At 43.0% G+C, this 13,034-nt stretch overlaps 2 protein-coding genes across 3 annotated transcripts in view; one reads left to right on the forward strand and one right to left on the reverse strand.

Annotated features, from left to right (window-relative positions):
• The window catches only part of EBAG9 (estrogen receptor binding site associated antigen 9), a 43,970-nt gene extending 42,564 nt beyond the window's left edge, over window positions 1-1,406 (forward strand). Inside the window, exon 7 of the mRNA XM_034763494.1 lies at window positions 849-1,406. Within this exon, the coding sequence (XP_034619385.1) occupies window positions 849-969 (121 nt within the window). The 3' untranslated portion in view covers window positions 970-1,406. The remainder of the gene's footprint in view (window positions 1-848) is intronic.
• Window positions 1,407-7,596: 6,190 nt separating this feature from the next.
• Window positions 7,597-13,034, reverse strand: part of SYBU (syntabulin) — a 70,611-nt gene continuing 65,173 nt past the window's right edge. For both annotated transcript variants that reach the window (XM_034763496.1, XM_034763495.1), the window contains exons 5-7: window positions 12,415-12,618; window positions 10,351-10,500; window positions 7,597-9,359 (exon numbers count right to left, since the gene is read on the reverse strand). In XM_034763496.1, coding sequence (XP_034619387.1) covers window positions 8,231-9,359; window positions 10,351-10,500; window positions 12,415-12,618 — 1,483 coding nt within the window. In that variant the 3' untranslated portion in view covers window positions 7,597-8,230. The remainder of the gene's footprint in view (window positions 9,360-10,350; window positions 10,501-12,414; window positions 12,619-13,034) is intronic.

Consider the following 13,034-nt stretch of genomic DNA (forward strand, 5'->3'; position numbering starts at 1 on the left):
TGATTATCTTTAAAAGCATGATAGAAAACTGTACATAAAAAATGGAAAAGTAACAACAAAAAACAAAACCAACCAACATTTTAACAAGTGTCTTGGACTGCTACATTATTTTACTCTTCCCCCCCTCTCCACCCCACCCCCCCAACTCATTCCAAATATATCTCCCTAGTGATCTCATGGGTCTCACAGAGATGTGCAAGTGAATCAGTTACGTTCTTCCTGTATCTCATGAAATTCTTCAACTTGTTAAGATGTTCATACTGGGCCTGATCCAAAGCCCTTGAAATCCATGGGAATCCTTTCATTGAATTCAGTAGGCTTTTTGGATCAAATCCATGAAGCAATTTCTGCAGTGAAAAAAGTATCTGTCTTTTAAAAGTGGGACACAAGGGCTTAGCCAGAGCGATTGATATCCTACAGCTCAAGAATAAAGTACAACAATTACTGGATTCTGATACAGAGATGCCAACAGATAAGATCTATAACCCTTGTCTTCACTGGGGAAAATGCAGTGTGAGAGATCTAACAGAAGCAAAGTTGGACCTCAGCTTACTTAAAGTGCAGAATATTCCCTCTTTCAACAATCTGAGCATGAGCAAAAAGCAGGTTAATTGATAGCTGCCTAATTAGGAGCACAGAAATAACACAATTCCAGGCATCATTGCTAAAGGGGCTTGCAGGCTCAGTATACTTTAATGCTCACAGTTACAAGTCTTTTTTCCTGAGGTAAGAAGTTCAGTATTTATTTAAAACATGTAAGTAAGAATTGTCTAGCTTCAGCCAGTGTAAAAGGGATCTTGCACTGTTTTCTAAAGGAGTGAATCTGATGTTCTCCCTTCAAATTGCAGGCAGCAGAAGATAGCAGAAAGGGAAAAGAGAGCAGCAGAACAACAAAGGAAGAAAATGGAGAAAGAGGCACAAAGGCTAATGAAGAAAGAGCAGAACAAAATTGGTGTAAAACTATCCTAACACAAGCAGTTCTAGGATGACTGTACCAGCAGGAAGGAGAATTCCAATTTTCCGACATAAAGCATCATTTGTATTGATTTAAGTATTTTTAGAACTCAACTCACTGCTTGATTTTAATGCATTCTTCAGGCCATCTTGGAAGCCAGAATTCTTCCATAAAGTATCTTGAACTATTAGTAGATGGATCTTAAAAATAAAACACCGACCCTGCAAATCATACCTTGATGGAACAATGTTTTCTGCAATAGCCCTATCCAAGCACCCCCCCTTATACAAGAACAGTGATTGCTGCAGTGACAGTCTGATGATGGGGACATAAACTCTTAACAGATGGTTGAAGCTTAAAGAAAAAAGGGTGTAAATAATTCAGTGGTGGGAAATCTACTGTACCATCTATTATGCTTATCTGAAACATGTAATTAAATAATTTTAAAGAATTCTTTGCTTCTGTGCTTAATTTCAGAAAATGTACCTTTGCTGTTCTACTCTTAATTACTTTATTTATAAATGTTGGGAAAGATGCTTGCTTGCATTCTCGTATGTAAGATGATATTGACCTATACTGAAGAGAGAATAATGTTTCTGTTGAGCTGATTATCATCCATACAGTTGTTTCCTTTTTTATAACAACAGCAAACAGGCTTGCTGTGGTTGGGAACCAGCAGGGGTGGAAATGAAGTGGATTTTATTTTTTGCTGACACCATTTTCAGCAGTGTCACACTTGCAATCCAAGAGAGGAATGTACTGTAATTGTAGGCAGAGATGTCTCAAGTGGATGAGATTGTCACGGTCACATTTTAAATATCAGTCTGACGTGCATACTTTTCTCAGTTTAGACTTAATGCTGCATGCTATTATGGGAGCACATTTATTTATGTAATGTCACTGGAAAAAAGAATGATTGGTTCTTTAATCACCTTTCTGTATTGGTGAGCTGTTCAGCCACTATATCTATATCTGGTTATTTATATGATTAATGGGATATTAACCACGCTGTCCTAAGCAGATTCCAACTTGGCTAATTGTATTCAGTCTTCCTAAACATTCTCCCAATTAATCTATTGGGTGGGGGAAGATGTTTCTCCTCCTGAAAACTTTAATTCTTGCAACCAGAATAGCTGCCATCTTCTGGGCCAAAGATGGCTACATTTCAGTGGTAGGTGGAGGTGAATGTTAGATACATTCTGTACTGTACACTAGGATTCTTCTGAAAAGGTTTTGTACACAGGATAAACTTACTACAAAACAAAATGTTATATATACAGCCAAAGCTAAGGCTCAGTCCTATACAACCTACTGATGGTCTCCTGAGCCACAGAAAGCAGTGCGTGGCTGGTGCAACCCTTTCCCATATACCCAAAAAGCCAAACTCCCATTGGACATCAGCAGTTTTTGCTGATGGCAAGAGGAGGTTCTTAAAATGATCAGCTTCCTAATGAACATCACTTCTAATTCTTGGACCCATTCTCTCTGCTACCTCTCATCTGAGGGCCAGATAACTCACTGGATTATCCTCCAGCCTGAAACTGGAGTAAACCTCCCCTCTCCGTGTGTGTGTGTGTGTGTGTGCGCGTGTGCACGGAATGGTTCTGTATATAATGCTCAAAACTGATAGGCGTCTTGTAGACGCAATAGGAAGACAGGTCTTAGATGCCAAGACAGGTTAAGAATGCCCTCACTGTAGGAAATCTCTCAACTGATGTCAAGTCAGCATACTCTCTGTACCTATGACAATTGCCCTCTAACCATAAGGTTGGAGTGGCAGGAAGATGGTGGGACAGGAGTGCCACTGTATTGCCTCAGATCTAGCTGGTCTTCAGTTTCTTGGGGATAGTTGGTAACTGGCATAAGTTTAGAGCAACTTTAAAGGTGACTCTAACCCACTCCTGGGACAGGGCAAGTGTGCCATGAGAATGCGGAAGTAGTAGCCATCTGGTGTAACTTTGTGCTTAACTGATTCTAGCACAGGAGAGAATCTAGGTTCTCATCAGTACTTCATCTCCCTTCGTCGCCCCAGTGATGGAGATGCTAAGGAAAGGCATAATAAGGCTGTGGCCTCATGAAAATTATTCCCAGGCCAATTGTCTGGCTTTTGTGCTCACTAATGCAGAGAGTACATAGCTTTGGCTTGGGCTCAATTTGGCTGGTTCAAGCTGTAAATGCATTTTGACTTTCAAGATGAAAACAAATGTTTGTCTGGTCTTTAGTATCATTACAACTCTGTTGAACGCTTGTCGCTATTCATGCTTAACAGAAAGAATCTGTTTCTCTCTGACCTATAGCAAAAGGAAAACTTGTTAGAATCACTTGACGTCTTTAAAAATGATTGAACTGTGTATGTGGCAGCGTGCCCTCCAAAAAATGTCGGGTAGAAAGAATGGAATCTTCCCAGGCTCTGAACACGCTTTCGGGGAAACAAAAATGTTTACTATGAATTGATTTATGTGTTTGACAAAATAACAGGGGATGATAGGAAGTCTTGCTTTGCGAATGAGATTATACAAAGAGAATAAATATTCTGTGTATTCTGAATCATGGTATCACTTAAATTGCTGTCATTTCTAATTGACTACTTTGGGAAAAATGTTTAAAATAGAGAGAAATTCATGCACATCCTATTTACAGTGAAGATTATTAAATACCTCCTAATTCTTAAGGTATTGGCTCTTTATAAAATTAGTTAACTACTCTGTTTTTCTCATCATTCGAAGATCAAATATAACTGGCATCCACTTGAAATATCCACAATTTATAAAATCTAAGTAAAGGAACCAAGATGTAGGGTACATCTTAAAGGATAATTTTGAGATGTGGACTTACAGTTCAATGGACCTAACACTGCATTATTTATTTTTAAGTCTGGAGAGTCCTGTATAGTCCTTATGCAGCTGTGATCTTGCACACTCTCTGTATCTTTACCAACCCTCGTTTTCTTTTTTTTTCTTAAGGCTCCCCATGTCTGACACTCTCTTCCTACAGGTTGGGCGAGTACCTTTGAGCCAACCATCACTACTTATTTAATCAAAGATGGCTAAGCCCTTAAATTACTTGGTTTTTTTTTTTGTGTGTCCAAAAGCACAGTGTTCAACTAAGACTGCACACACTTTGTTAATAGTGCAGAAGATAAAACAAAGCTGTGTGTGTTCTTACCTTGGAGTTGGTATTAGTATGCTGCTATAAAAGGGATAAGTCTGAATAGAGATGCCATCCAGTACTGGACGCTGGTATGAGCTTGCATGGTAAATTGGTGCACTAACTCTCTTCTAGTGGTTCATTTTTGCTTTTAATCTTAACCAATAGAATCCTGTTTCTGCAACTGTGCAAAACCCTATGGCTGCATCTATCATCTTCATGTCAGCTATGCAGCCAGCACTTGCTGGGGCTGGCTGTGCTAAACGCAAGATAAATTCAGGTAACTGAAAATGGAAGGAATATTTGTGGGAATGCTTATGAATTATAAAACACTAACTTACTGCAACTCTTCATTACTTCAGCTGGGCAGTCCCATAACTGTTGGTATTCCTCAGGTTTCTGTAGTTCTCATCAGCTGACCCTTCCAAATACCGTCCCTACCTCACTACCCCCAACCTTCATATCTCTCTCCAGCCACCCATTCCAATCCATCCTGTCTCCAAAACTGAATTTCTCATCTTGTTTTTCCACCTACCTTCTCTGTCACCAGTGGGTATATCTACACTGCAAAAAAAAAAAAAAAAAAAAAAAAAATCATGTAGCAGTGAGTTTCAGAGCCCCAGTCACCTGACAGCACTAAAAATAGCCATGTAGATGTTCCTGCCTGAACTCTGGGACCCAGTGAGGGTGGGGCTGAGGCTCCAGCCTGAGTAGGAACATTTACATTGCTATATTTAGCCCTGTAGCAGGAGCCCCAGGAGCCCTAGTCAGTTGATCCAGGCTCTGAGACTCTCTCTGCTGTATTTTTTGCAGTGTAGGCATACCCAACTCTACTTGTTTCTCATCTTCCACTGCATCCTTTCCTTATGTCCTGGCCTTTTTGCTCTCTCTTCTCTTCTTTAGTCTTGGCCAGGCCTGCTCAATACATCAATCTTACTACAGTCTACACTGTGATTCTTTCTGTTCTACTTTTCTATACTGACTTCCCCACATGTTGCTGCTGCTCTCAACTAGTCTAGTCAAAATGCCTCTGCTAAAGCCACACTCCCCTACTGTCAAGCCAACCATGCTCTTCCTCCTTTGAATCCCTCCCTGGGATTTCTGCACATGATGTTTGAGCTCTTTGATTTTACCTGGGAAGTCAGGACTTCCCAGGTAAACTCCTGTATCAGAACTGTTGCCCCGGGTTTGGTTTTCTTGCCCGTTACACCACATTCTTTGGAACAGGAAGTTTGGCTTATAATACCCTTACATCACCACGTGAACAAAGCATGAGTCTCATTTTAGTACATTCTTATAGCTAAGGATTAAGGAATTATTGTTCTGCTTGTTTAAAATCTTAGGGTTAAGAAATCAGTTTGTTTGAGCACCTGTACAGGTGTTTCAGCCTGCCTTTAATGAATTGACTGTGAAATTTCCCATGGTGTTTCTCAGCCCTGAGATGAAATTTTTGGCTTGATGTCTCTGCCTGACTGAGCAGAAATCCTACTGTTTAGATTTCAGTAGGTATGCAGGAGTTGGCACAGGTGTAACTAAAACTGTGGGCTTTGTAGAGGTGTGTAAGTGACAAGTATAAGGCAGTCCAGTTAGGTGGCCACTGGGGACAAGATGGGAGAGGGTCCCAAGCTGGGAGTAGCATAGAAAGCATTTAAGATGGGGTGTGAGTAGACAGGAAAAGGCTTTAATTTCTGTCATCTTACAACCTCTTGATGCTTAACTTACACTAACTTGACTCCCTTACATTCACTTACACCTCTTCTCCGGTAGGCCTTAGGCCAGAATGAGCACTAGTGCATCAGGAATGATGGAGGAGGGTTTGTTTAAGAAAGCGGTATTACTAGGAGAGCATAAGGTGTAGTCAGAATTTCTTATTAATGCAGGGAAATGCTACGGTCCAGGTAAACTCTCATATGAGCTACCTGCCTGCGGACTGTTTCCCTACGTGTTGGCCAGTTATTCCACTGCCCATGGGTATTTAATATTTATCAAGTGATAGTCCCTTCCAGTCAAGGATTGCAAAGCACTTCATGAATATCAACAGTCACACCTTACAATACCCCTCTGACATAGGTGGCATGGGGAAGTGCTGTTACATTTACTTTACAAAAGGAAAAACTGAACAGTAAGGTTACATGTCTTAAGGTCTCACTGCAAGAAGGTTCAGAGTCAGGCATAGACTATTTCATTCTGTTTGTTTTATCCACCAGACAATGCTAGCTCTCTAGGATCTGCACATGCAATTCTAGTGGTGCACAGAGGGGGACACAGCATTTGCATTTGGATGTACATGTATGGCAGCGTGCAAATGTTAGAGCATGTGTTCAAAAGTCAACTAAACTCATTACGGCCCACTGGCTTTTTTAAAAAAAGCTAGGGAAACAATGCAAAGACATGCAGGAATTCAAAATTAAGGATGAGATTTTTACACTTCTCAGAGTGCAGAAATTCACCGAGATGGGTTCCTAGAGCAACTGTACTTGACCAAATTCTAAATATGTTAATGGATTAAAGTTAACCCAATCCACAGTGATTAGGTGGAAGGGTGGAACTCTGATGGCTTGGGGACTGGTGACTGAATATAGAACACTTCATCTCACTAGCTGCTGTGGGAGCCATAACCAAGTTTTCCAGGTCAAATTCTGCTGTTGTAACAATGCCAATCTATAGTACCCCAGTGCAGTGGTTTTCAAACTTTTTTTCTGGCGACTCAGTTGAAGAAAATTGTTGATGTCCATGACCCAACGGAGCTGGGAATGAGGGGTTCAGGGTGGGAGAGGGGGCTCTGGGCTGGGGCAGAGAATTGGGGTACAGGAGGGCGTCAGGGCTCTGGGCTGAGGGTGCAGGCTCTGAGGTGGGGCTGGGGATGAGGGGTTTGAGGTACAGGATGGGGCTCTGGGTTTTGGGGGGCAGGGGTTGGGGTGTGGACTTAGCTCCGGCGGCTCCCGGTCAGCGGTGCAGTAGGGGTGCTAAGGCAGGCTTCCTGCCTGTCCTGGCACTGCGGACCGCGCTGCACCTCGGAAGCGGCCAGCAGCAGGTCCGGCTCCTGGGCGGAGGCGCACAAGTAGTTCTGTGCAGCTCTTGCCCCAGATCCCATTGGCCGGTATCTGGCCAATGGGAGTGCAGAGTGGGTGCTCGGGGCGGGGGCAGCACATGGAGCCCCGTGCCCCCCTGCCTAGGAGCTGGACCTGCTGCTGGCCACTTCCGGGGTGCAGCGCGGTGGCTGAACAGGTACGGACTAACCTGCCCTAGCCAGGCAGCATTGCCTCTGGGACTTTTAACGTCCCGGTCAGTGGTGCTGACCAGAGTCGCCGTGACCCAGTGCTTTACATTCCGCGACCCAATAGTGGGGTCGTGACCCGAAGTTTGAATACCACTGCCCTAGAGTATTCACTGGGCTCCTGCCTCCTCTGTGTGTAAAAGTTCAACCTTAAAGCTGCACTAATTTTTAATAGCTTATTGCAGGTGAGGGTTTTGTTAAATAAAACACCAATTCATACTTGTAACATGCTTTACTGTAATTTGTGATTATAAATCTGCTGTTTCCAATAAAACATGATTAAATAAGCAAAAAATAAGTTAATTCACAATACACTTAGAGTATTTCACATGGCTTGAATGACTAGCAGGTTACAATAGGAGTTCATTTAAGACTTTAAAATAATATGCATAAAATATATTCACCCCCTATTTATCAAACATAGCAAGAGTCAAGATGCCCAACAACCTACACGAATGCATTTTTGGTTACAGTCCCCTTGTACACAAGACCAGTGGAATGCTAGGGCAATTATATATTTTACAAGAGCACTAAGCAAGCCAGACATACAATACGTGCCCGAAGCTGCCTTGGAAGTATGAGCTTTTAGTGTAAGAATCAATACATCAAACTACAAATGAAAAGCGACAGCATGCTTGCTAAAGTACACGTGTAGTACATTTAGTAGGACCAAGCCGCCACGTCACTGAGCCTTCCTTCAGTTTCAAACAACAAACATGTTTTCAACTAAATATAGTGCAAATCAAATATTCAGGAGCAAAAAGACAGACTCTGCCATTATACACACACACTTTTATGGTCTATTGTAATTCTTCCCCCACCAACCAGCACACACGACTGGGCAGCTGCACTTAGGTTTTGATATTGAAAGGTGCACGACGCAGCGAGTGTAGCGCCACCAGGCAACAGCCACGAAGCAATGCGCTGATGTTATAGATCGGATCCGTTCCACCTCGCTGAGTGCTGAATGCCCACATTACTGTTGGTACAATGGGGGCTGCTACAGCCAAAAGATCAACAAGGAAACTGCTGCTCCAGTACCTTTTCGTGATGCCTGCCTGGGAGACTGTAATGACATTTCTGAATGTTTTATCATGAGAGGCTGTAAAGTCAAGTTCCTTCATAACACGGTTTTCACTAACGCTCCCATCCCCCTTGCTACCTGGAGACTCCATGGGAGACAAAAGGATGGCAGAGTTTGGATCACTTGGATTTAAGTCCAGTAGCAAAGCAGATTCACTGAAGCATCCAGCAGGAAATCCATCCAATCCCTTTAAGGCAGCAAATGGGCTCATGGAACTGATACGTTGTGATCTGAATATGTTCTGAACGAGCTGCTCCACATCCGGGCTGTATGGCACCATATCAGTCTGAATGGCCTGTTCCATCGTCATGCTGTTGTCGCTCTCCTCCTCCGCCTGTGAGGATGTTACTTTTTCAGCACAGACCCTTTCAAGTGCATTTTGGTTTAGGGCAGCAGGCCCAGTACTGGAAGTGAAGAGGGCTGGATCACCAGATTCAGGTGTAGCGGCCAGAATAATTTCTTCAAAAAAGTCAGTCCCATTAGCCATATCATCATTGAGCACCAGCCTGCTGTCCTCCATGGTTTGGTCCTCCATAACTAGGCTGCCCACCATTTTGGAATATATTGTACTTGGACCTAAAGACTTACCAGGTGACTCACATGTATACTCTATACACTGCTCATCCCTCAGAGAGCCACTCTGAGCCACCTCCATGCTCTGAAGCAAGGACTCCAGTTTCTTGTTTTGGATATTTATGTCTATGAAATACTTCTGAATCCCTTTGTCTTTCTCAGCCAAGCTGTTTTTCATGGTTTCAATAACCTGCTTAAGTTGTTTGATCTCCTTTCTTGCTTCTTTCAAGGCCAACTGTGCTTCCACTCGATGACACTCCTCTTCAATCCAGTCTTCCCTCATGCGAGCCAGCTGCGACTTGAGCTCTTCTATTTCTGTTTCCCTGTGGCAAAAGCAAAATCACTGTCAAACTTCTGTTCTTTGGTCAATTAAAGCATTCAGAGAAGTTCCATTACATGGGGATGGTGAGGATGTAAAGATGCTGCAAAAAGTTGGACCAATACCCCTATGCACATAATACAGTTTCACAGTGGACTGGCAGAGGTATAACATAAGTACAATGGATGGCAAGGTAAGTTGGTCCACTGCTAAGCAGATTCACTGACCTAACCACACGTCAGGCCTACACAGCAAGTTCCAGAGGCAGCATGATCTATGCCACGCCTTTGTTTGTATGCCACCCCCTGCATAGTCCCTCTGTGCAAAGGTACCATGATTTAGACCCAAACCATAAACCTCTCAATTAAAGAAATATATCTTGTTGTGTAATGTAAGTGGTTGCTCTTCTGCCGAACATCACTACATAGTTTTATTGTGAGTAAAACAAACCAAAACACAACCAGACAGGATCTCCTGTCAAAGAGTTTTTGCTGTGGGAGGGAGAGACTTTTTCTGTTACAAAGAAGTTTAGAACAAGACAAGATATTGTGCAGTAACTTCTCACATTTGCAGAAATACACTCTTTGGGCATGACTGAAGTTGACAACTGATTGAGCCACTTGCAAAGCTAGTCCCTGAAAACACAGTTACAAGTCTGAAGGCATCAACAGTTGCATGGGCAAAAGTTATTGGTGCAATATCAGACTGACTTAAAAAATATCCCTTCAAAATATTTATAAAGCAGTCCAGGCTCAAAGGAGATCACTGATTCCTTTCCAAAAGTTAACTATACTGTATGCATTCATGGAACGGGTTATGAAACCTGCAATGTCTGTAAACAATTTAATTTAATCAGATACAGACAAATTCTAAGCTCCTTAGTCAAAACTCACTTCAGTCAAGAAGGGAGTAGGAACTTCAGGATTTTTTCCCTAGTGGAAACTGCTGAATAAATCTCATCTCTCCCTAAATTATTTTTCTGGGAGACGATGTACCTTTCTTGAAGTCTGCTCTCAGATTCCTTCAGTTTTGTTTTTAGGTGTCTCACTGTAACTTCTTTCTGCTGCAGTGGGGTCAAATACTGCTCTGGATGTGGTGCTTTAATGCCATGATTCTCCCCACAAGAAGTATATCTCACCGACCGTCTGAAACAAAAATGCCCAGTGTTATTCCTGCAACTCTGTACCTTCCTAGGTAGGATGGATTCCACACCAAACCTGATTGGCACAAAGTTGATTTTACAGTGGACTCAATTTGGGTATCTCACAGTAAACATGAGTGACTTAGTCTGGTAAATCATAGTGCTTGAGGCATTTGTCAGTGACTTCAATAAGAATTTTGCTATTTACTGTACTTGGATTCAGTGCGATTATACCAGACTAGACTTGACTTTCAAATACCCAGACATTCTCTAACTTAAAATAGGGTAAAGCTTTCTACAAGTGTGCAGTAAGGTCACTGGCAGAGATGTCTGACACTAATATAGACAAGGCAGCATACTATGATGTTGTTAGGAATTCAGCAGGAAGCAGACTGTTAATTGAGTAGATCGTATTCGTTGAAAGGATATTACAATAGCTACAGCTTGTGGATGAGTTACTAGGAGGAAGCCAGTTCAGACTGTGTGTGGCTATATGTACTTGCACACCCTGAAGGCTACATCACAAAATGGACTTAGAGTTGCACTGTCTAATGTTTACATGCCCTGCCACCTCGTGGCATCCACAGTCCTAAGTTAGGCTCCCTATACCATGCATGGGGAGAGTTTGATGCCTAAGAGCCACAAAAGCCAGCAGGCTGAGCTGGGAGCCCCTTCAGTTAGACAATAGGAAATACAGAGGGAGAGGGATGGGGCCTAAAAGGGAGTTAGATGTCTAGGTCTGGGCCAAAGAGAGGCACTGATCTTTGCTCAGGTTTCACAGGTGCGAACCCTCTCCTTGAGTTAGGTGCCTAAACCCTTTCTTGTAAAAAAAAAAAAAAAAAACAATGGTGGTGTCTGTGCAACCTTTAGCCCTGTGGTAAGAATACTCAACCAGAATGAGAGACCCTCAGATTCAAATCCCTCCCTCTGCCTGAGAAGGAGCACGGGTTTGAACTTGGGTCTCCCACCTCTCAGGGGAGTGCCCTAATCACTGGGTTATGGAGTCACTCACGCTCTGGCCCAATGGATTTATTTAAATAACAAGACAGACTGAGAAACCCACCCCAGAATATCCCATAACACAACATTAGGCATTGCGTCTCTAAGTCTATTTTGTGATCTAGCCTTCAGTCTGCACAGGTACGCATAACCACACACAGTCTGAACTGGCTTCCTCCTAAAGTAACTCATCCACTAGGATATTGTAATATCCTTTCAACTAATGCTATCTACCAGATTAGGCTTTGCAGGAGAGAGAGGTGGGGGAACACTAAGTTTGAGGGTAGTGCTGAGGCTTAGGGTGATCTAGGTGCCCAGGCAGCAGGACTTAGATGGCCGTGCACCTGCCCAGTGGGAGAAATGAAGGCTCCGAGGGGACTTTAATGAGCAGAAACGTAAGTGCTGGGGGAATGCAAGTGTCTACAGGCAGAAGCCGAACAGGCATGTTTCAAGATCTAATTTTTAATTTAGCCACTTAAAATGTCAGTCAGGTACCTAAATCCCTTTGTGGATCTAGCCTTGAGTAGACATTAACTTCTGCTTCCACTCCACACTCAACTTCCTCTTTAGTCAATGGGAGTTAGTGTGTGTGAAGCAAGAGCAAAGAGCACTAAACCACGTACTACTACATGAAAGCATCAGACTTGGATGTGAAATCTGGCTGATACAGCCCTTAGGCTAGTGGAGACCATATATCTTGTGACATTGAGGTGATCAAGTTTCCATGGTGGCAAGAAAGTAGGATGGAGTGCGTTCCTGACTAACCCTTTACCAATACCACAGTCCCTGCCTGTAAATCTACACAGTGGCACTGAGGTGCAAGATGTTTTATTCTCCAGTCAGAGGACTGATCCCACAGTACAGAATGGTGAGGATAAGATAACAGAATTAAAACTGGGAGAAAGGAACAAGCACTTGCCTCATAACTGGGCTGCTATCACTTCCCTTGTATGAACCTGAGTTACTGCTACTGGCTGAAGAAGCCCCATAATTCTGATTGATGTTAACAGGACTCAGCTGATTTCTGCACAGTACTGACAATAGGTCCTTCTCACGAGAAGTAGGCGGACTGGCTCCAGACTTGTATGATGAAGATCCATTATTCCGTCCATGAGGGCCACGACTGAAGGCAAACCAAAATGAGTAAGGTTTGTTGGGTTATACTGCACCATGCAACTCACAGCATGTCCTGCTATAAGGTCACCCCATGATACTCTATAAAATAAATCAGAGCAGCTGGGGAGTAGAAGGTCTGAGGGGGGGAGGGATAGCTCCGTGCTTTGAGCATTGGCCTGCTTAAACCCAGGGTTGTGAGTTCAGTCCTTGAGGGGGCCACCTAGGAATCTGGGGCAAAATCAGTATTTGGTCCTGCTAGTGAAGGCAGGGGGCTGGATTCAATTACCTTTCAGAGTCCCTTCCAGTTCTATGAGATAGGTATATCTCCATATATTTTTACTCTGGAGCTGGAGGGGTAAATTCCAGCTCGAGACATGCCCTCACTAGCTTTGATCAAGCTAGCACATTAAAAATAGTAGCGTA

This window comes from Trachemys scripta, chromosome 2 (assembly GCF_013100865.1).
Source record: "Trachemys scripta elegans isolate TJP31775 chromosome 2, CAS_Tse_1.0, whole genome shotgun sequence".
In the NCBI taxonomy this organism is placed as follows: Eukaryota; Metazoa; Chordata; order Testudines; family Emydidae; genus Trachemys; species Trachemys scripta.